Below are 23544 nucleotides of genomic sequence, written 5' to 3' on the forward strand. Positions count from 1 at the left end.
TGGGTGTGCAATTTGAACGCCACCTACCGACACCCCAATTACATAAAACAAACAACAACATTACTGAAAAAAAAAACGGAAGCAAACATATTGATCAAGTGGGTTAAGTTGGCATTCGCTCAAGCTTCGACACCGACTCTGTTTTAAGCTTCAACTGTGGCTTAGGCTCCAGCTGAAACTTGTAAAAAAACACGCCAAGCCGCCTACGTACCCAGCTTACGCAGTACCTGTGCTGTTCCTGATTGTAACTCAACCGCGGACGTAAACGGGCCCAAGGGTGCTATAGGCCGCGGCCACGTTCCTTGAAAGGAAACGATGACGAGCCATTCCACGCGTTCCTAGAAGTGCTGCACCTGTGGTCAAGGCACTTGGTTCCTTTCTCACTCGCTCCTTCTTTTTTTTCTTTCGTGACAGGACCTGATTTGCGACGGCGTGTGAGAGCTGCTGTTGGCCAGGGAGCATGTATTGCCCCGCGAGACCCACTCTGTCAGAGTTCGACGCAGGGGTACGGTAGCAATTAAAGCTTATGCGGGAAACTAGCGGTCATGCTCATTAGAGATAGAGCGAAGTTGCACCGTTCTGGTAGCCGTAAATCCATCTAAGGTTTTGTCCTATCCGATGATGAACACGGGAGATACGACGCAGAACTTCCGTTTGTTACCCACTTTATTTCAACAACTCTGGAAGGCCGATTTCTCCCGCCTAGTGTTTTGTTCGAAAGTTTGACCCCGCCGGCCTAAGCCGAACGCTACTATAACGAGAACTGTAAACGGACAGCACAGCGAACAGTGATGTTCGGAGGCGGAGCAGTACAGCAGTTGAATGCTTTCGATGTTCTGTCTGAACCTTGGACTTCAGTTCTTCGCCCGATTGCACCGAACTATTGACAATGGGTCATTCGAAGGCGGCTCAGGTACGTCCCAATTCGCTCTGCCGCAACCACGTCGCTCATTTTCTTTCCTTTTTGCTTTTGTAAGAAATACAAGAAACGGGATGTAAAGTGTGGGTGGAAAGAAGGTTATGAAGCGGAGAGACAAGAAAGAAGAGGAAAGAAAGCGAAAGAATCCCGCATTCCCAACCGCGCTAGTAAAATTCACACTCTTGAGCCACAAGCATGTCGGTGCCAGGACTTCAAACATGGCTGTCTACTCTGACTTTCTATGGTGCAGTTGCCATTTTGCAATCCCAAGTATCTGGTAAGAGTTTATAGACGCAAAGAAGGCTGACAGCTTTCGAACAGCAGAACTATTATCGCCTGAACCACTGAGTGCGTCGTTTCACCACCTAGTCCGCAGGGACAATTTGCTGCTGTATTAGAATGGTAGCCCCCACGTTGTCATTGTAGAATAATAATGCTTCCGTTGCGTTTGCAAGAATAATAATAATAATAATTTATTAGTCTGGATTATTCAAGCTTTCCTCGAAGTAATGTACTTCTGGTCAAGACACTTCGTTCCTTTCTCACTTGCTCCTTTCTTTTGCTCATGAAAACTGACAAGGGGTGTCCATAACGTAAAGCTATTCCAAACTTTTCTATTCCAATTCTGAAGTCAGAGCTACGTGATTGGTCAAAAACTTTTTTGAACCACCCCTACTTCGCCTCTCTGTCAAGCGACGTCACAAAAACCGCGATGACTCCTCATCTGATATGGCGCGTACACACTGACTATGTATAATCGGACCGAACATAAGAAATATAGTTATTTGTGATTCGAGGCCTTTTCAAAATTAGCCCTCGGCTATTGGTTAAAAGTTGTTGGGCTGCACCCACTTCACCTGCCTGTCAAACCGCGAAAACTCACCGCGTCAAAGTGACGTGTACGCGTTAAAGATGCTATAATATGCCGAACAAAACTGAATTTTTTCTGGATAGCCGCAGGCTGCCCCGTTCCGAAAGGAATAAAAGATGGCTGCTGCCGATCGTTCAGGCACTGCCTACTCGCATCTGCCGGAGAGCATGGGTTTATTTGCGTACAATAAAACTTTTTGCGTGGCCGTGTAACGTTTTCGAGCACTTTCGGCACGTTTGCGACCTCGTTCTGCAAACTGTAGTTTGCCGAGGATCCGTTTTAGCATTATTCTTAACCTTCCGTTGCATGCCGTCGTGATTTTCAACCAGCCACCGCAAGCTAAGTAAGGGAAAGCGGACCAACCGCAGACGCCGGCACCGCCCTCGTCATGCGGTTATCGATTTTCACTGCACTGGCTCGGCCGCATCGAATCCCTCTCCACTTAAGTGTGCTCCTCGCCTCTTGTGAGCCAAGTAGATGAGACCAGCTGCTCACCGTAGGCAATGTTATTCGCTTTTAAAGTAATGAAAAATGACCGCCTTTAAACAAAGGAGTGCGTTTGAATGGTCTGCTAGGACAACCCTGCGGGTCACCACCTGATGCTTGCGTCGGCGGTTACACAAATTTGGCGTCCGGAGATTGCAATAAAGTCATATTGGAATAGTTTTACGTTGTAGGGCCCGAGGACCGTCTATTGAATTTGAACAAACAAGGGACTAAAGAACAGATGTGCCTAGTACCTCAGCGCTTTCCCGAAACATAATGCACCTTTCGTAGTTCACAATTTGTCTTGATTTTAAATACAGATCCTGGCAACACGTTGAATACAATCCGGATGTAACGCTGTCTTAGTACCTTGGCCGTTGCAAGCGCGAAATCTTGGACGAACGTAACGCGGTATTTGTCCTAAGGACCCAGATTTCATGGCATGAATTCTGTAATCGTTATTCTTAAACTATTAAAAACCACGTTGTTTGTACAGGGCGTCAAAGAAAGAGCTAAACCGGAAGCTGAAAATAGACTTTCGGACGTAAGATGTAGCGAATATATTCTCTGTCTTTCAGCCAACAGCATGCAGCTCCCCATCAGCTCCTCTGCCAGCGCGAACGACAAATCATCAGATGGACAACTGAACCAAAGAAGCCTGGGTATCAAGACAACCTTCGGCAACACGGGATCATCTATTATAGGTATAGGCAGCGCACCACGGGAATTCCCGTTACTGCCAGGCTCGGGCATTAAACCATCTGTATACGGCACGGGTTCTACTATAATACAAACAGGTGGGCTACCGCAACGGCCAGTTATTCCCACCGGGATCAACGGAAGCCGAACCATTATAGAATCGGATGCCTTTCGAAAGGTATTCTGGCAACAGCCAGGCATCAGCCCCATCGGCACCAACGTAGGAATGCAGGTATATCCTTACGTTTCATTACTTTCCATACCATCGTTCTTAAGATATGGAACGCATGTGAAACTTCAAAATTATAGCTTTGGCTTTCATGACCTATAGTGTAACACGCCAGTCATGGTGCTCGCTTTGACACACCTAAGTTACGAGCTTTGCAGGCTAATCACCGTTGTTAACTATAATTCAGCAAATTATCTTGCACTACTTTATCCCGTCACCATTTGGACTCCAAGCCTCTTCAAATATATGTATTTCACTTGCTTCGGTACGCGGGATGCGTCATGTGTTGTAACTCGTTTTTCTTGTTGGTTTTCGTCTTCCGCTGCAATCATTGCATCACTTGACGTCACAAATGCTTACGTACGACTCTTACACTTACTTCTTACATCGTCGCTTTGGTTTACTTACTTGGTTAACGAATAGCGAAGTACTTCCAAAATGCGCGTGTTGTAGGCGATCAATTTGGCGCATGGCATGGTTTGCTGTCGCTGTCGCCTACAAAAACATGAAGCATATGCTTCCGCCCCTACTACGAATGAGTTCACAAATCAATTATTCAATGAAGCAATCAATCAATTATTCAAACAATCATTCACTCTCCCAGCAATACCTTGTTACAAGGCGTATAGTAATATCTAACGCTATTGGCCAAAATCAGCACGGATATCAGGCGAATGCTTGATGATGAGCCAACGTTAGTCTACTAGCACGCAAAAAACACAAGGACAGTAGAAAAGATGGCGACAAAGCGTTTTCTCTGTGTCTTTTCAAACGTCCCTGTGTTTTTATGCACTGATAGGCTAACATGGCGCTCCAAGAAGCCCACACTAAGATTAATTGAAGTGAGCCCAAGTTCACCACTAACCCTAGAAGGCCTCTATCTCCTACTTTATCTGTTTTACCCAAGAATTGTTGAGTAATTAGACCGCTTATCTAGTCGCCTGGCTGAATTTCTTGCTTGAGCTCGTGGAATAACGCATTTCAAGTACGTTCCGGTAATCTGTGCGACCAATCGGCGATCTGAGCGACAGATACTGCGCGGAGAGGCTCCGATGATCCGCGTCATCGAGACGAAGATTCACGAAGGACGCGAGATGGAGCGAAACCTGACGGCCATCCGCATCGCCATCCTCCGAGAGCTGTCCGGCGCTACGGGCATTGGAGTCATCCGGCGCTTCCAGATCCGGCGGCGACTGCGAGAGCTCGACGTGCGCCTCAACGAACTACACCGAAAGTGAGTCTCGATGGGAAGCCTAAGGCTGGCGCGCAATCATTACCCTCCTTCAGGATTTGAAACTACGGGGAAAAAAAAATGTCGGTGAATCTCACGCATATGTTAGAATCGGTGACAAGGGAAGCCTTCGTTGATCTTTACTGAATGCTGTGACTTCTTTTTCTTCAATTTCAATGTAGCTCAACCCTTCTCGCTCAATGAACGCTCTTGTGAGATTTTGTTCACTTAACTTCTTTCATCACACTGGCCTACTTACATAGACCACTAATTTTTCACTTCTTCGTGTACGACTTTAACTTCTTTGTTGCCAACTTCTTCAATATTATGGAGCTCGTCGCTCCTCGCTTAATGCATGTTAATGCATGCTTGATGCAAATGTTGTGCCTCTTATTCTTTTCTACTGATTCCTGTTTTATTGCTCCCTTCTCCACTTGCCTCTTGTTCTACTTGTCTATTCGTGCAGACGCTCAGGGGTCGAAGTTGTTGCATAATGGGCTGCAGAAAGCTGCAGGCAGCTCCCGCAACGCGTGGGGAGAGGAGACAAAGAAAGGTTCGCTTTAAAAGAGAGGCAGAGAGAAGTAAAGGCAGCGAGGTCAGCGTGAGGCCGTGACCTGTTGGCTACAGATACCCACATGGGCTAGGTCCCGTGGAGTTACGTTCAGACTCCGGGGCCGAATTCAGAAAGCTTTGCGTACGTGAGTTTTCCCCGCAATTGACAGGCCACCAGTGCTAACGTTGGGCGTGTCCCAATTCTGGCCAGCATCGGAGACAGTCTACGTACACAGCCAAGGGGACAGCTTCGAGCGCTATAGTAATAGAACGCGTCTGGGACCGTTTGGAAGGCGATGAAGAAAAAATAAAGCCCTCTGCGACGTGACGTCATCTCGCGGCGACAAGAAAAGGTTAAGAAAAGTGCGTATCGTTTATTTTATTTTATTACTTTGTGCAAAACGTGACGTTACCTACGTTAAGCGCACAAGAAAGCGTGGCTACGTTTTCTTGTGCGCAGACAACCTCCCCGTCGAGTTTGTAAGCTTCCGTCTCAGCCGCCATCTCGTTTGGGCAGCAACGTAGTCTGCATCGTTTTTGACTTCGATGCTAGCTTCGCGAAGCTGTCTTCTTTCAGAATCAGAAGGAGATTTAAAATGGCCGCTGTTCGCTTATGCGTCTGCAATACCGTCCATGGCGAGCATAGGAACACAGGCTTATGTCAAACATCGCGATAAGCTGGCATCTGTTCGTAAGAAGAGCTTTAGTGTAAGGACGTTTTCGTGAGTACAGATTCTGGTGTTTTCTCGAATTAGTAATCCACATTTAACTCTTATATCGTTCTTTATAGACGCGCTTACTCAGTTATGAAGGAAATTACTTACTATTGCGTTCTTCATTGTGCTATCGCAAGTGATAACATTATTAGAACCTCGCTAGTAAATACTTCTGCAACACCTCGATCATTCCACTTCACCGAGTTCGTATTCCAAAAAAAAAAAAAAAAATCACTCACGCTAGAGTTCTTCGTAAGACCCAATTCCACCAATCCTGAAGCTGGAGATATGATTATCGAAAACGGCTGCCCAATGGAAAGAGTACTTATCGAAGAGAAGTTTGAAAATTTGGCGCCTGATTCCAGACTGACGTCACCCTACATGCGGTCAGGATGCTCCATTCTGCCCAAAATGAACAAATAAATATAAATAAATAAATAAATAAATAAATACACAAACAAATACATAAATAAATAAATAAATAAATAAATAAATAAATAAATAAATAAATAAATTGTGCCTGTCACTACTGTGATTTCAGCCAGTCATACTAGTGGTGTTACTTCTTCGTATATAACAGCTAGTACAATGTATACTAATTCCCCATAATATTAGCTGCTTATTACCTGCTAAGACTGTTAACAGCAGCTACTATTACCAGTTACCACCGCTGCTCTTAATACGAACACTGACAGAAGCGGCAAATAATATTGACTTCTATCGCTTGTGCCATTAAGTCCTTCCACTCTCTGTACTGCCAGCACTTCTATACTTATACCTATGCTACCCACTAGTTGTGATTCGATACTTAATCAATTTCACCTCGCCTATGCTTCAGAGAAAGGAGGGGACAGGAGCAGAGAGATCGAGCATAGCGTTTTCTTTTTGTACAGACACACGAGCTATTCAGCGGTCAGGCAGTTTACCAATGTTGAGACGAAGGCCACGCAGTTCTTTCGGTCTGTCATTCGGAGACACGGAAACGCAAATCTCTTCCGGCGCAGGAACCAAGAGGCCGAGCAGAAGTTCCGGACGTTCATCGGCGGCGTCGCATCGGGCAAGATCCGCGACCGACGGCAAGCACGATCCATCCTGGACAACATCTACCACTTCTGCGGAACGGTGGTCGCCAAGCTCGTCTTCATCTGCCGGGGAGTCGCCGGAGGACTCATCAACCTGTGCAAGGGCATCATCTTGGGCCTGGCCAACGTGATCCACGGAATTCTGGGCCTGAAGCTGCGTCCTCTAGAAGCCGGCGTCAACGTGGTCGCTGGAATCTAGTCAGCCCCGTCGTGGTAGCAATAAATGTACGTTCGTCGCAAGCAAGCGCGGTTGCTCTGTGGCGTTGTACGTTGCTTCGCTTCCTTGCCAGGTGCTGGAACTCACGTCGAATCGACTTACAGGCGTTTCAATTGGAGAACCATCTCGAAGCGACACGCGAGCGCCTGCAATAACTCTGTGTGTCAGCGATGGCAGGTACAGGTCTTCCTCGTAGGAAAAGCTACGCATATATTGGAGCAGTATTCTCGCTGCGGTATCTCCGATTTTCAGCGTCAGGTCGATGACACATCCGGGTATGTGCAGCGGTCGAAACCCTCGTCTAGTCCACAGGAAAGCTGTGGGGCTGCCACCGGCCACAAGCCGCACTGTTTAGAAAATTAGCGGTGACCCACTGGCAGGCGATGTAACATTTTAAAAGGACGCTTGTAAACGCTGACTTCTCCAGATTAGGAGTCTTTGTGGGGAGAAGAGTGCGTTAAGCTTGTTCCTATCGCTGTATTGAAGCTTCTTAATACACTCGACGTACGCTGCCGATCAGGCAATAATCAATCAATCAATCAATCAATCAATCAATCAATCAATCAATCAATCAATCAATCAATCAATCAATCAATCAATCAATCAATCAATCAATCAATCGATCGATCGATCAAATATTTGTCGTTAGGCCTATAAAACTCTTGAGGACACCTCCGTGAGGAAATAAAAGAAAAGATGAATGTATAATGAGTGGATGAGATGATCAGATTATGAGTACATAGTACGTGCCCTGACATGCGCTTTTATTCTACCAGTTTCAAAAGAAAACATTCCACCCATCGTTGATTTGTTGTCAGATTTCGTAACAAGGTCGCACTTTGTGGTCCACATCATTCAATAAGAATTTGCCATCTTCGCTTGCTTCGTTATTCAGAAAAAAAAAATGTGGAAACAGAAACAACATCGGATGCCCCGTTAGTTATTAATTAAGCGAAGTGCATGCAACTGGTTCGTGGACTATTTTTGCTCCCTGTCACTGATGCCTGTCAGTCCCTGTCAGCCGCTGAGTCATTGTGGTATTACCGGCAAACGACCTGTGCTTATGACGTGGTTAGCAAATTCACAGGCATAAGATGCAGTCGCCCGACCCAAAACCTATGTAACTTGTTATCACTGCCTATGAATATCGCCCTGCGGTTGACATAAAATGGGCGGCGTTAACGGTGAAATTGATGACAACATTGATTAAGTAATAATTATGACGTTATCTAAGATTAAGACACTCCAGGCATGGTTTTTTTCAAGCATTAACGAATGATGGTTACTTGCGGCGATCCCCTCATTTGATGTTAAATATTCTGAAAAAAAAATCAAGCAGAACCGAAGATTAAATCCGTGCTCTACTTGCTGCAATCGACTACCTCCAGAGAGTGAAGCTAAACAAATTGTTTACAGTTCTGACAATGCATGAGTCATCACGATTTTCATGGCGCTGGAGCTAAAGGCGAAATATCGTACGCCTCAAATATAATTAAAAAGTTAAATAATGGGGTTTTACGTGCTGAAACCACGATCTGATTATGAGGCACGCCGTAGTGGGGGACTCCGACAACCTGGGGTTCTTTAACGGTACCTAAATCTAATTACACGGGTGTGTTGGTAATTCGACCCCATCGAAATGCGGCCGCCGTGGACGGCTTTACAGCGAAGCACCATAGCCACTAAGCAACCACGGCGGGTACGGCTAAAATCTTCAGCATATTACTAAAGCTCGTATCTCTCTATCATACGCCTGTTTGGGCTCGTATAGCCCTCCGAGCACTTCGATAGAATACCTTAATCTTCGATTATGTTTAAAGTACTGAGAAAAAGAGAACTCTTATTTTGTCCTACGCCTAAAAGTCAACGTGGCATCCAATATTGAGAAAGTGGAGACAGAGACAACAAGAACAACAACAACAACAACAACAACAACAACAACAACAACAAAAGCAGTGCCATGGTATTCTTTTTACACGAAGACTTGCAACGACGCTGTAGCACAGTGCTTATGACCTCATCGGCTCCGTACTTAGCGCGATCTAACCAGAGCAAGTGTCTCAGCCTTACTCTTTCATTTACCGAGAAACCGTTAAGTGGATAAAAAAACGAAAGCACGAAGAGAAAGCGGCGAGTCTAAGTGTTTGCGAGAAAGGAAAGCCTTTTTTTTTTTTTCACTCGCATTCTTTGCTTGCGTTATTCTGCGCTTTCGAGGTCGGCGGCGCGAACATGGTGGCTGACGAAGTATCGAATCAGCCGATCAAGCGAGCACGTAACGAACTCGAGCTCACGCGCGACGTGCCCCTTTGTCATCTGAAAGCTCTACCCCGACTGATACCATTGCGCGCGTTGTTAGCCTTGGCAGCTAAAGAGACATAGCCCGCGTACTATAACTTTTACCCCGCACTCGGGCATTTCCGAAAAATACGCTCCGACGCGTCACGTCTAACGAGCTGCCAGATTCCGGACACTTACTGTCGGTGATTATTGTGCGAACTTGGATAAAGCTGTAGACTGGAGGTGAATGGAGCAATGCGTCGAGTGCGAACGATAAGTCACATTACTTATCGGTATGACATTGAAAGCGTTCGCAGAAGAGTCATTGACTCCGAACTCAGATCAGTATTAATCAGTACAATAAGGGAGCGATATGCAACGAGTGCCCCCCCCCCCCCCAAACGCCTTAAACGCATTTACAATTAAGTTGCAGCGTGGCGCAACAGATTTATAAATTGTGATGTTTGTGATGCGTAACCATATATTTATTAGATATTGCATAGGATGAAAGTAAACAATCGCACGCAATGCCATTACAGCATTTATACCAATCCATTAAAATTTTCCTTCATATTTACTCCAGCATTTGCATTTGGATCTACATAATTCTTTCAGAGTCTTTGTTTAAGGTTCTAATTTCTGTCATATTGACACGTGTACTTGTTTGTCGTTATCGGGCGACACGTTTCACCGCCTAACAAATGTTACCGCACAGCGCGGGACGCGCCTGCGTGTATCCGAAGTTTCTGGAAAGTTTTCGATGCTTCTATCTGCTGTCTGTTGTCGTCGAACCTTGTGTTATCTGATTTTATCGCGTGACGCGAATGGTGTAGAACTTTGTGGAAGGCACGCGGGTCCCAACGATTAGTCTGGAACGTTCGACGACTGCTGTATAAAAGGCGACGCGCTTGACCCGCTGATCAGATTTTTGACGATCGCCGACCGTGTTCGCCGCTATCGTTGTGCTATAAGTGTAGCCTGTTTTTGAGGGCACAAGTTCGCCCAATAAAAGTTAGTTTTGTCGTTCACAGTATTGCTACTGTGTTCTTCAACGTCACCACCACGTGACAATATCTAAAGATATGGAGTCGATTGCACCGATAGTGATTTTAGTACCTTGCTGACTGCTCCAATTGTGAAGCACATTTCAAAATAATGAGGGTATCTTCTGAAGTACTCAGTCTTCAGGGTTGTGTTTTTGTACAAATAGAAGCAGATTAGTAGTCTTCGTAGAAGCTGAAAACAAATTGTATCGTTACAATAAAATGCATCTGCTGCGTATGAAGGCCATGGCTTTATGAATACAATACAGTGATATAGATACTGGTACATCAACTGTTGCACCGACAACTCTTTACCCTAGTTATCCTTGCAAGATTTGACACATAACTAATCTTTCGAGTACATGTCAATATCTGTACTTCCCTTGCTACCAAGTACTAAAATTGTGACAGCTGCAATTACTCAATACAACATGAAATTCCTCTTGAGAAACTTAAACATCAGAAACGAGCAGCGCAATCACAAGCTTTTTAGTGTTCACTTGCTGCACCGAAGGCAGCAACCTGTCAACGCGAGTCAACTGTCAACGGGAGTCAGCTACTCTACCATCGCGTAACCCCAGTGCTTGCTAGCTGCAGCGAAAACATGCCTTATACATGCGTCCTAGCGCGCAAGGAGTCACTCACACAATGTGAGATACTCACTGCTTAGCGTCAATACGTGCACACTTTGCACTGCAGTTGCATATTGTTGTACCAGCTGGCATGCCATGCAGCAGTTTCATAGGTAGCGGTACAAGGTACACAGACAAGTTACAAGGAAGAAAAAGAACGAAAATGCTAGAATGAAAAATGGGTACAGCATACCTGAATAAATCAAGCAGGCTACAGGACTATTAGTCACCTCCCCGCTTTAAAGGGAGTGAGGAAAATAATTATCATCATCATCATCATCATCATCACCACCACCACCAAAACCACCACCGCCACCACCACCACCACCACCACCATCATCATCATCATCATCATCATCATCAGCAGCAGCAGCAGCAGCAGCAGCAGCAGCAGCAGCAGCAGCATGGTATCTGACATCTGCGCCACGTAGTCTCGGTAGCCGGATTTACTCTTAGGTACACGTTATCGTGCCTCCTCGCAAGATACGAACCGCTGCTGAAGAAGCGAACCGTCGAAATAAGCGTGCGGCTGCCCCCAGGAAGCGTCGCGTTCAGCAGACCGCTGTGCAGAAGCAGAACAAGCCACAGCTCGGCGTCAATGCCGGGCGTTCTTTCTCGTGAAAAGAAGGCGAAGAGAGTTCGCCGCGAAGACCCTCTAGCGCGTGCTGCCAAAACTGGAGCTCCTATGGAGCCGCTCCTCCAGCTTACGGTGTGACTGTGCTGCACGTGCCACTTAGGCCTGTGACATTTTTCTCCTCCCTAGTCACTGAAACGCCAACGGTAGTTTTAACCGGAGGAATTAGGTCTCAGTTACACTACCTGGATGCGTGTCTGAAGATACCCTTGAAAGATCACTGTTGTGCACTGTTGAATGAGCGGCTATTGAGTAGCAGCCGTAGCTTCACGCCTAGCAGCAGACTGTCGTCTTCGTTTCTGCATGCTCCAAGGAAATGCAGTTAGATTCAAGTATAAATGGAGAAAGAGAGCTTTGTATATGTGTTGCACTTGAAATGGCTTGTATATTCGGCACGTTTAATACTGACGACAGGAGTGCTGTAACCTCTGTGGGAGTAATCCTGATGTACGTTGTTACTCCACAAGGTTTAATATACTAGTATATAACTGGTGCCTTGACGCGAAGGTCGTAGGATATTGTCTTTTTTTTTTCATCTGTTCCACATGTACAGCAAAACATGTGCTAAGATGCATTACATTGTGCAATATGTGAAGTTATTTCGGTACTGTTATTGCTTCTAGGTTTTCGCCGAACGCATTTGTCTTCATATGTGTGCACAGTTTCGCAACAGAAGTTGTGGTGTCCAGCAGTTCTGAACTCTTGATTTCGCAGTTATTCCTCCCTAATTTGACTCGCTTTGGTTTACCTTGTATGTACATTCCACCATGTGTCGCTTAATATTTCTATTATTTTGGATCTGAATTAGGGCATTCTAGTTGTACAATAAGAAGTTGTATGTGCACTATCAGAATGAATTTAATTGCGAACAACTTCAAAACAAGATCGGTAGGTCTTGTTCTGTCTTAAGGTCACCTGCATTTTTAATAAGCTTAATTCACTGCAAGAAGTTCACTTGGCACTGCTCCATGTTTAGAAACTGGCAGGAGTACGCTCACACGTTGCTCTTTGTGAATACACGTAACAGGTGTTATGATCTGTTGTTTTCCGTTCGCATGTCAAATTTACGCTGACGGTACATCACTATTCACGGATTTTCTCTGTAGCACGTTTCAAGATGTGTACCTTTGGACAGTAAAAACGAATTTCAATGGCTGATACTTTCCTTGAGCAGCTGCTCTAGTCGAAGAAAGCACATCTGCCTTGCTTGAATTCTTTCACCGGTGTTCACACATTTAAGGCATTAGAAAGATGTACCCACCCTTAATAGACCAATAAAAGTTGACACATGTGGACATTTTAAAATAATTCTTTATTGTTCCCACTTACTTTCACAAGCATGAATATGTGGGTACAGTTTTCTTTTACCATGTAAATGCGAAAGGTGTTGCCTCAGATCAGAAATCTCGCTGCGCAAATTTCCATATGCTATTGGTAGCCTTGCAAATTTTCTAATACTTATTAGACGTACATCTCCAAGTAAAATTTGGATAAGTGTAAGAATGCTTTACTAAGAAATACACAAGTGAAAAGCAAAAGCTAGATCATCACAGTATGCATAATTAGACTTGGCAAAAAATAATTGTTTGCACAATAAAATACTAGTCTGGTTGATTCCCTTAAAGAATAAATACACCAATTTACCATGAGTGACAAGATGCATGCATAAAGAAGTTTAAGATGAGCATTCACTTCGGTGTACTGAGAATACCATTGAATAAAAAAACAGTAGTGCCACATATCTCTGACCATGGTGACTTGTATCATAGGAGGCTTACATGATGTATGGATGATAAGGATTTGCTGTGAAATGTATATGTGGACAGGTATAAACAAGTAAACAATACAACTGATCTCTAATATTAACTGTACAATATGAACGTACTAGCCCTTCATGGAGCAATCAAGTTACATAGAGCCTTTATGCAGTGTGATATCTCGGGTATCCGTGGTTCTTGTCCAGACCATGCTGTAAGTCACTGTAAAAATATACCTGCCTTTAGGCATTAGCCAGAGGCTGTTCTTGTAATGGCATCAGCAAATCTTGCTATTTCAAGTCAGTTGGGTTAATGTTACCAATAGACACTAAGCATTGCAACAGACGGCATTAGCAACTGTTTGGAAGAGAACAAGAATTGTAATGCTGGTCTTCCCACCGTCTTGGCTGTGTTGGAGCTCCCTGTAGCGAGCTTGTTAATATATTTTATCTCTCTAACCGTGGCATTTTGCAAGAGTATATGCTTAAGCTGTCCACAAAGTGCCGTAACTCAATGGCTATGGTTTGCAGCTGCTGAGCACAAAGTCATGGGTGTGATTTACTGATAGCAGCAAAGAGCTCATGCTATAAGGTGCACTATATTTGTACGTAAATAACGTGAGGGAGGACTCTCTGTCTTTTGGGAAAGGAAAAGCAACTGCACACATAACACCAAGTGATTACAGAGGGAAAAATAGGAAACGACGTACAAGATATGGTGCCCGCTGAGGTCATTGTTACTATACACTACCGTGGCAACATAAGGTGAAAGGATGAGCGCAGACACCATTTACTCATCACCGTTAACGTCTTAGTTATATAGGCAAGAGCGACTTCAGCCTTCATTCCGCAAAAGTTGTTGAACAGGCAGCACTGCAGAATGGCCTGCGGCGTAATCAAACACGGCTTCGTGCACGTTAGCGATTGCCGGGGTACCAGTAGTTGAGCTCACTGAAGTTTGAAGAGCCAGGGAAAATCAAGAAACAAAAATTTGTTACATTCACTTTGTGAACCTGAACGTATTGCCAGGTGTGTTCCGGGGCCAACAATTTTGAAAAAATGTCTGACGTTATATTCACACAAATACAGTATCATATAGATGCCAGGAGGCCACGGTTCACTTGTACTAGTCTTTATACTATACTGTCTCTTTTAACGTCTGATCCCTGCCCGAGCTCCCTACCCCGAAATATTCAACCTTTAGTAAATCTGGTAAAAAATATCTGATGTCCTTTAAATAAAATGAAATGCATTCTACTTGTACACCAAGCACTGGAAAACCCCATTCAATAAATAAAGTATCACTCTGGAGTGGGACATCTTTCAGGTTACTAACTTTGCTGCCTTACAAGTTTACGCAAAATCCACTGAAAATAATATCGTTCGACAGTTGCAATAACTTCTGAAGGAAGGTCTCATCTCTACAGACAAGCATGGTCACGTTCTGCTTGTTTGAACATACAAAAAAGAAAGACTGTGTTGCATTAAGCAGATACATAAAAATCTTGATCTGTGTGTAATATCTATGCGATTTTCTTAGTATGGGGCTTCCATCAACATGATGCACATAGTCAATGACGCTGTGCCCTGAATTATCAAAAATCTCTCTGTCTACGCATTTATATGGGCACTTGATTTCCAGCAAGCATGCCTCGCCAGAGAGAGGAAAAATTCCATCAGGGCTGTTGTGGATGAAGCCGCAGGACCACCTCAAATGTCATTTGTTTTGTTCACTTGGGTTACGCAGACAAAAATTGTTGCACAGATTATTTCTTTACCCATCACTTATTTAAGTATTGTCAACACTTCCTCACGTTTTCTTACGGCGACAGAATAAATGGGTAATAGACTATATGTTTTTATAACATTAGTAGAATTTGATTGATATGCATGAAAGAAGCAGGGCTAGTTGGTTATCTATGACGAGGTGCACAGTGCGACAAAGGACTGAAAGGCAAGACGAAGACAAGCACTTCTCTCTCTCCTGCCTTTCCGGTCCACGGTCACGCCGTGCACATCAGCATAAAAGCTGGCAATGTACTTTGACAAGTTGTCAGTTCACCTATAGGCTGCCTGCGAACATATGCAGCAGGGTGCGAAGTGAAACGTACAGCAACAATAAACATTGCATTGTTGAAAATGGTTGGAATGATTATGTTTACTTTTTATTTGTCATCACAAAGTAGGCTGTACTTAGCTGTCAAGATTAAACGCAAGTGCTCATTTCTGCCACCGTAGCACCACGATGTTGCTCAAAGTCTTTCCTGGCCATCGGCTCCATAGGCATTCCTAATATAGAAAACATACATGTAATTTATATTGCTTAGATTCAAGAATCTTAAAAGAAACCTTACGTTGAAGAAGGGTAAAACGAAGGACATCGACCACTTGAATGAATACAAGAAAAGACGTTTCGGCTCCCCTGACGGGAGCCTTGTTCACAATGAAATCAAGGACGCGCGATACAATGTTTATCTGACTTTAATATATGACGTAAGCAGCGCGTGCAGATGGGGGGGAGGGTTCCGTCATTCTGGTTGAGGGTGCTATGTGTCATTTGGATTGGGAGGGATTCCGACTGGTGTCTTGAAGTCAAATTTCTTTCTTTTTCTAAAATCTTGGCGTTATCCTAATTAACCGTGCGGCCCAAGTCATCGGCATGTTCTGCCAAGGCGTTTGATGTGACTTTTTTTTTTCTTTTTCATATCGTTGACATGCTGCTTCAACCGCTGTTCGAAATTGCCTGTCTCGCCGATATATACGCAGTCGAAGTCTTCACTTGGAATCCCGTAGACTATGTCACGAAACTTTTTCTTTGGAAGCTTGTCTTTCACGTTTACCAGACGTTTCGGCTCCCGTCAGGGGAGTCGAAAAGTCTTTTCTTGTATTCATTCAAGTGGTCGGTGCCCTTCGTTTTACCCTTATTCTTGATGCCTCCCGACCAGACGGGCATCCGTGAAAACCTCGACTTCATACCATATGTGGTTGCCTCGAATGAAACAAAAAATTGGACTTGAGGAGGCTGTGTAGGACCTCTCTGGGGCCTCTGCGGGTGCGCAAAATATTATGAGCTGCTGTGCTGCTGATGCGTACTTTACGTTCATTGTGCCACCTGCATAGACGTATCTATACAACATAAACATAACGAAAAGAAGATGTCAGAAATATACACATGTAATGCTTTCTGAACCATTGTTACCCCGGACGACTTGGCTGGCCAGCAGTCAGAAGGCAGAGCTCCTTAACTCACTGCATACAACAAACGCGTGGTAAAGGCCCCTGTCCTCTGGTATCAGCCCTTGTAGGTGGTTTGTTGGGGCTATGGCTTCTTTGGTGAAGTCACCTGACGCTTCCAGCGTGTGATGTGGTCTGTGTGGTTCCTGAAGCAGTGCACTGAGCTTTTGCAGCAGCAATGTTCTTCGAGCCTCGGCAATGATGCCACGAAGAATTTCGGCACGCCTGACTTCGGCCTCACTCTTTTCCATCTCCTCAATTACCATGGTAAAAGCGGATTCAATGCCCCGGAAATGTTGGGTTACATAGGAAGGTGGCAGCTCTGCAGGCTGCTCGTTTCCCACAAAGGGATTGTTGTTGTCTGCAAACAGGACAGGAAACAGCATGATTCATTAAAATAATACACAAACATACTGATTTGACTTCACACAGGAGTAGATTTTGAGAGAAAAAGCGGGAAGAAAAACACTGCTTACTTTGTTATGTCAGGTTGCACAGCAAAAATGTTGCTCTCTGCATCGTAAGTGACCAATCTTTGGTTCAAGGAAGAAACGTCTGAAGGGATGCTTCAATTGCAACTTGTGAAGTAATAGCATTTATGCGGCGCGTAAATAGTATTGAACACTGCATGAGTATTTAAGAGATGTATTTTTCATAAAGTTGGATTGCAGTAATGCATAAGCGAAAAATTCAGCCGTTTGTCCTCACGTGTAGACTGCACTGAAAAAAAATCGGAGCGCGTACGTAGCACAAACTAGGATAGAAAGTTTGGAATAATGTAGCGAAAGCATATAGAACAGAAAGCCTGGGCATCCTTCCTCCAAACAGCTGTCTCAGTGGCACTTTGTCGTCATGGTCGGGCTTTGGAGATGGTTTTTCCCAGGACTGCGGGCCCCACGTACACGGCGAGTGCTCGTGCAGGTTAATGTAAAACGTCAGCGCAGCGCAGTGTTTAAAATCACCGAGGGCCACGTAACGACATGAAATCTACCGTTCAGTATTGCTCGAGGAGTGATCGACAGCTGTGAATGAAGACGACGAACGCAAAAAAAAAAAAAAATTACAGAGATGAGCGTCAGGCCTGATGTGTGCTGGCACACGTATACGTGTTACATCGTGAGCGAACTGTCAACGTGAGCGAACGCGTGAGAACTGCCTGTCGTTCACCGGTCCGGACGCGAAGTGCAAGTTCACTTATACGTAGCGCACGATAAACGAAAAAAAAGAGAAAGAGACGGACGGGGACATGAGGCTTTCCTTTTTTTGTTCTTGCTTATCTTTCCCAACTCACCGAAACCTCTACATTTGAGAGATGAAAGGCACGATCCAAGTAATGACGCTACAAATGACAGTAGAGAAACGTCTACGGCCGCATGAGCGCACTTAAGTGGAACAAAATAATTATTTGTCAACTTACTTGAAGTTCTACGTCGTAAGCGTGCTTGCTTTGTTGTGACAAGTGCTTCGCTGCGATATCCGCACTGCTTTGTCTCTGGCACGATATACATGGTTGGTGTAGTAAAGTTGACGTCCTTTTTCAAGCGTCGGTGGTGTAAAACGGGCCTCGACATATTCGACTGCCATAAATCTAGAGTGCAGAAGGACCGACATCATTCAAATGAGCGTCGCGAAGGCGTGCCTTCGTAGAAGTGACCACCTCGGTGTTTCGCGGAACTGACACGGTGGCGTTGATGGCTGAGCCGATCGCTGCGCCGCCTGACCACCGAAGGTAGTTTATAGGCGACCCTCCGCGGACGTAGAATCAGCACTTCTGCGTCCGCCCCCGTAACTTTGCTGCTGTGGCATTGCTCGAGGTCGCGGGTTCAATACAACCGTGGCAGCCCCATTTCAAGGAGAGCGAAATAAAAAAAAAACGCCAGTGCATTCAGATTTGGTGCACGCTAAAGAACATCAGGGTGTAAAAAGTAATCGGGAGTCAGCCACTATGGCGTGCCTCATAATCCCATGTTTTTTTGGGCGCGTACAGCCCCAAAGCTCAATTAAAGTTTAATACTTCTGCCACACTGCGAGGATCAATCTAAGGCAAAGACAATGCTCAAACCTCTCAGAGAATATAAACAATGGCGCCTAACAGCGCCTCAAGCAAGGACGCTTCCCTATGTGTTCTGTGTGTGCACTGCGCAGACAAACAGCAGTGGTGCACGCAAAGCAGCGTGTAACATCAACTCACCACACTTGTATTGGACTACACTCTGAAGAAATTAAACATTCGCTTTCAACATCACAGTTAATTGTCGTCCCTCAATGTAAACAGCATAGAAGGCTTCGCTTACATCGATTTCCACAGTGTGGCATCAGCATATTTTTTTTTTGCTAACTTTGACAATCATATTCGATAGATTCTGGATACTTTTGTCTTAAATAGCAGAAATGTTGTGTCATTCGGCTTCGCGATAGCGCATATAAGTGTTTCATTCTCTCTCTCTCTCTCTCTCTCTCACACACACACACACACACACACACACACAACAATGATTTACTCTAGTATATATATATATATATATATATATATATATATATATATATGTCGCGCGAATATCTACCGAGCAGCTTACACGCAAATGAGTTTGCTCTTGAGTCCCACATTCCAAGAACAACATTGCCGAACATTCACGAACATTTATTTTGCGAGTAGACTTTAAAATCAATGTTACTCATTTCTTTAATTCTTCTTGTGTGATATTTATTATTCTGTACATTATTATTACGTCAGACAGCAAGAATAGCCTGCGACACTTGTAGGAAACAGCCCTCTTTTATATACAGAAAATGCATAACTGAGTCTCGTGGAAGTCTCATATGTTCACGTTTGTGGGATTTTAGACGGACTCTTAAATTTCGGTGTAATCTGGATTTTGCACGCCGCTGTAGCACTTATAGAAACGGAAAATTGTCAACTTAAATTTCTGTGGCTGACAGGTGTCTGCCATATGCGGATAAGAAAACACGTCGCTTGCGGAGTTCTTTGGGACGAAATGTTTTATTATTGACCTACATTAGGACTCTGTGGTTTCGTTTTACGTGAGAACCCCGAGAGGAAAAACCAGACGCAACAATCGAACTCTGGATTGATTGTTACTTTATGTAAGTAGGCGCTTAGTAAACAAAAATAATTTAGAGGCAGGAGTGAGTACTTTATAAAGCAGATGAATGCAGTGCTAGTCAGCATTACTTTCAGAGTGATTATATTTTAGGGCGTCGCGTCGGAATACTGAAATGGCAAACAGGAACTATAGAGATCAAGCTGACATTCTCGCATTTTGGCGACGTTATGGCGTGAGAATGGCACTCAGGATACTCAAGGAAGGTTATACGCTTTTCGTGACGAGTGCTGAGCTGGTCGGCTGCCCCAACGCCAAGTGAACGACTGGCGACTCACCAAGGTAGTGATATAGGTGAGTGTGTTGGCGGCGAGCGAAAAAATGGAGGCGGTCAGGCCACAAAATGGCGGGCATTTCTGCGCCTGCAGGCTGTGAGGAGGAAGGAGAAGAGGAAGAGTCTTGCTTGCTGCAGGCTGACTAAGCCTTGCGAAAATTGCCAAAAGTGCGAAAGAACTTGGAACAGGACCCTCAATTGGTTCAAATGCAAGCTGTTAAGGTTTACCAAAAAAGAAAGACAGCCCCTGATGGCAAGCTATGTCATGAACGCAACACAGTTGTCTCTTGTGAAGGAATATAAGTACCTAGGAGTTCTTTTTTTCAAGCAATTTAACATGAAATACAGACTTAGATTACGTTGTATCGAATGCTAGTAACATATTAAACTTGGTGAGACGCAACATTAAGCAAGCACCGGCCAGTCTAAAGGAAACTCAGTATATGTCGAATGAACGCCCATTATTAGAATACGCGTGTAGCGCTTGGGACCCTTTACTTAAGGGACATTCCACAGTGGGCTAGTTGGTTCGACTTAATTAACACTGTTGCCCAAAGTGACGCAGGGACAGGACTTAGCGAGAAAACAAGACATGACAGGTGTCGTGTGTTGCTTTCAAAAAGAAAAATACATGCTGACGCCTACATGTATACCTGCCCTTACTGATCACACATTAAATGTGCGTCAGTTTGCTTCCAGAATAAACCACATTAATTATAAATTTTTCTTAATAACAATTGAACAATAGAATAAGTCCCGTCGAGAAATCGTCTGCGCTTCCCACAAAACATTCCCACTTGGGCTGCAAAGTTTGATTTCATGTCAGCCGTGGCACAGTTGAAAGTTACTGTTTATGCTTTCTTTTCTTCTTCCTAGTCATTTGTACATGGCTCTTTTTGATCCTTTGTTACCTTTTATCATCTTGAAACCACACTTCAGAGTTGCTGTCCTTTAGACAATTCCAAATTACGTGTTACCAACTTCCGCTTTGTTGGGTGCTTGAATTTCTTTGTATTTGAATGTCAATATCGCCCCTACAATATCGCCCCTAAATAAATAAATAAATAAATAAATAAATAAATAAATAAATAAATAAATAAATAAATAAACAAACAATAAATAAATAAATAAAAAATATATTATAAAAAATAAAGTATAAACAGAGGCGGTAAAGCTTACGCCTCAAGGTCTTAGTGAAGAACTTTCAGAGAAGCCTGTAGGAGTGGACTGGAAGATCGAACCACTCGCCAGCTTTTCTGAAAACAAGGAGAAAGAAAAAAAAGGGGAAGAAATATTTTGCTCCTACGAGAACACAATTTAAATGTATGAGTGACACAAGCACAAAAAAGAATCGAGCCACTATGCCTGAATGCTCACAGATTAATCGTTGTTTATCTCGCCAACCACTGAAGAATTATTACCCTGAAAAAAAAAAAACAACACTGACATTTAGGTGATTTGGTATAGGTTATACTAACAACGGCTATTTTGCACCACTTTCCCTTGTTTACTGCTTGGTGCCTAAGACGCCACGATGAATTGCTACCCCCATGAGTGGACGCAAACATTTAGCTTATTGGACAGGGCATCTACTCTTTAGTATAGGCAGAGTTCTAGTTTCTAAACGTGTGTAGTTAACGCGAATGTAAGTCAAGGCTCTGAATCTAATAATGCATTCTTGAATAACGTTCATTACAGCGACGTGCTTCATATTATATTCAAGATGAAGAAAACGGTATTGAATAAACAATATGGTTTAAAGCGACTGCATTCTCTTCGTTGTCTTTTTTTTGTTCTCCTGCGATCGATCGAAGAAAGCATATATTTGTTAAATATACTAAGACCCATGCACCCTTCGTCACAACTCTTGCTACGCTATGGTTCTGAACGACGTTTCTGAAACTCCGGAGCCCAAGGAGCTGAAACTTGTTCTTTTTTCTGTGAGCTGTGAAAAGCAACTGTAATATAGCAGGAGTTCGCGCTTAGCAGCCAAACTATATGTCACGTTTTCTAGCCCTGTTTTCGACCAATGCATCGACTCTTCTTTCTCCTGCTACCCACTTGGAATGTACTCGCTCGCGTGGCCACGTCAAGTGATAGCTAGACTGAACACAACTCGACCCTGATTGACACGTATGCGTCATTTGGCGTGGAAGGAGACTGCCGACGCGGTGGCGAAAATACTGACGGAAAATATGCTACGCAGGACAGTAGTTTCGAGTAATCTGACGTCGGTAAGCGTAGCACAGATGGTTTTAATACTCGCCAGACGTCGCATGCTCTTGAGCCCCTAAAACAGTGTGAGTCTCAGGGAAAATACGTGTAGCGTGCGACCAAGTTGTTAAATCGGACCTCAAGTCGGAAGTTGCTGGGTTCTTTATAAACTGCAGATTTCTGCCGTACCCAACTCAACGTACCGCGCCTTCGAGAAAGATTAAGGGGGCTGCGTGGATCTGGGCAATCCGCAGAAGCTGGAGGAGAAACGGAAGTTTATTGCGCTGTTGTCGTATCGCAAGAAATTCCGCATACTCGTGAGTTTCGGAAAAGCACGCTTGTTCGCGAACTTGAAACTTTATTTAGTTGCTGCGGCTGTGTCATGAAATGGTCCGAGGGGTGTCGCAACTCACTGACAAAACATCGTCACGACATGATAAAGGTGCGTGCGGAATGCGCAGCTAGCCAGCCAAACAACGGGAACCTCGTCATCAATCTGACTGCCGATGGCAACATTTGTCTTATCGTACGGGCCATTGTCTACAAACCCCGTGTGGGCTCGTTTGCTGGAGCCTCAAGCTCACACTCTTGAATCCCGGTGCTGCCCGTGTCGTAGCCACGGTGCGTGAGTAGGCGTCAATGATTTTCCGCGGCCAAACGTAGTTTCTTGGCGATTTATATCTGAGTAGATCAGAAACAAAGACTTCTATATATCTCGTGCGTGACCAGACTGCGCAACGCTGACGGAAAGAGGGAGGGGGGAGGGCAGACTGGACCTTTAGTGTTTTCTAGGCTCCTGAGGCTCGCGGTGTGAAAACATGAAAATTTCGTGAGATGAATGGCGCAGGAAGGTAACGAGGTCGACGGTCCACAGTTTCCTGATTGGACCACTCAGAAAGCCCCCGAACCTTTCTGCTTGCTGATGAAGGGCAGACGCGTTAACCACCTCGTTTCCCTCTTCGACTAGGTACACTGAAAGAAAAGAAAATAGGTAAGAGTGCATGGTTAAACTCATTTTTCAGTCTCCTGCCAATCGATTCCTAACTGAATGCAGCACGAGAACAGAACAAGATCAGGAAAAAAAATATAAGCTCGGCGGAAGTACAATACGGACGTCGCGAAGGGAGCAACGGGCAGACAGGTTCAGCCGGGTGCTTCCCTAGACAGCTGACGATGCATTCGCCGCGTGGATGGCTGTTGCTACTTGTGCTGCTGTTGTCAATATGCTTCAGCCTCGGCGAAGCACGCTCCTACCCACTTCAATCCGCGGAAACCGAAGACGAACCAGACGACTTTGGCCTGGAGGACGGTACGCATGCTTAGGAATGCTAGGCTTGATGCTGCATGGAGAGTTAT

The 23544-nt window shown here is 44.5% G+C and overlaps 2 protein-coding genes across 4 annotated transcripts in view; both read left to right on the forward strand.

The window, feature by feature from the left end:
• The first annotated feature begins 441 nt into the window (after positions 1 to 441).
• On the forward strand, positions 442 to 7059 carry LOC126528205 (uncharacterized). 3 transcript variants are annotated; one of them, XM_055069012.2, is made up of 5 exons: positions 442 to 913; positions 2855 to 2980; positions 3074 to 3207; positions 4236 to 4438; positions 6708 to 7059. In XM_055069012.2, exons 1-5 carry the CDS (start codon positions 823 to 825, stop codon positions 6982 to 6984), a joined length of 831 nt encoding a protein of 276 aa, XP_054924987.1. In that variant the 5' UTR covers positions 442 to 822; the 3' UTR covers positions 6985 to 7059. The 3 variants fall into 3 exon arrangements, with proteins under 3 accessions (XP_054924987.1, XP_054924986.1, XP_050032050.1); XM_055069011.2 differs by having other exon boundaries at positions 446 to 913; positions 2855 to 3207; positions 6708 to 7053; XM_050176093.3 differs by lacking the exon at positions 442 to 913 and adding an exon at positions 967 to 1196 and having other exon boundaries at positions 2855 to 3207; positions 6708 to 7050.
• Positions 7060 to 23288: 16229 nt separating this feature from the next.
• The window catches only part of LOC126528592 (uncharacterized), a 35903-nt gene continuing 35647 nt past the window's right edge, over positions 23289 to 23544 (forward strand). The window contains exon 1 of the mRNA XM_050176448.3: positions 23289 to 23497. Coding sequence (XP_050032405.1) covers positions 23362 to 23497 — 136 coding nt within the window. The 5' untranslated portion in view covers positions 23289 to 23361. The remainder of the gene's footprint in view (positions 23498 to 23544) is intronic.

Source organism: Dermacentor andersoni, chromosome 9 (genome assembly GCF_023375885.2).
Source record: "Dermacentor andersoni chromosome 9, qqDerAnde1_hic_scaffold, whole genome shotgun sequence".
NCBI classification, from domain to species: domain Eukaryota; kingdom Metazoa; phylum Arthropoda; class Arachnida; order Ixodida; family Ixodidae; genus Dermacentor; species Dermacentor andersoni.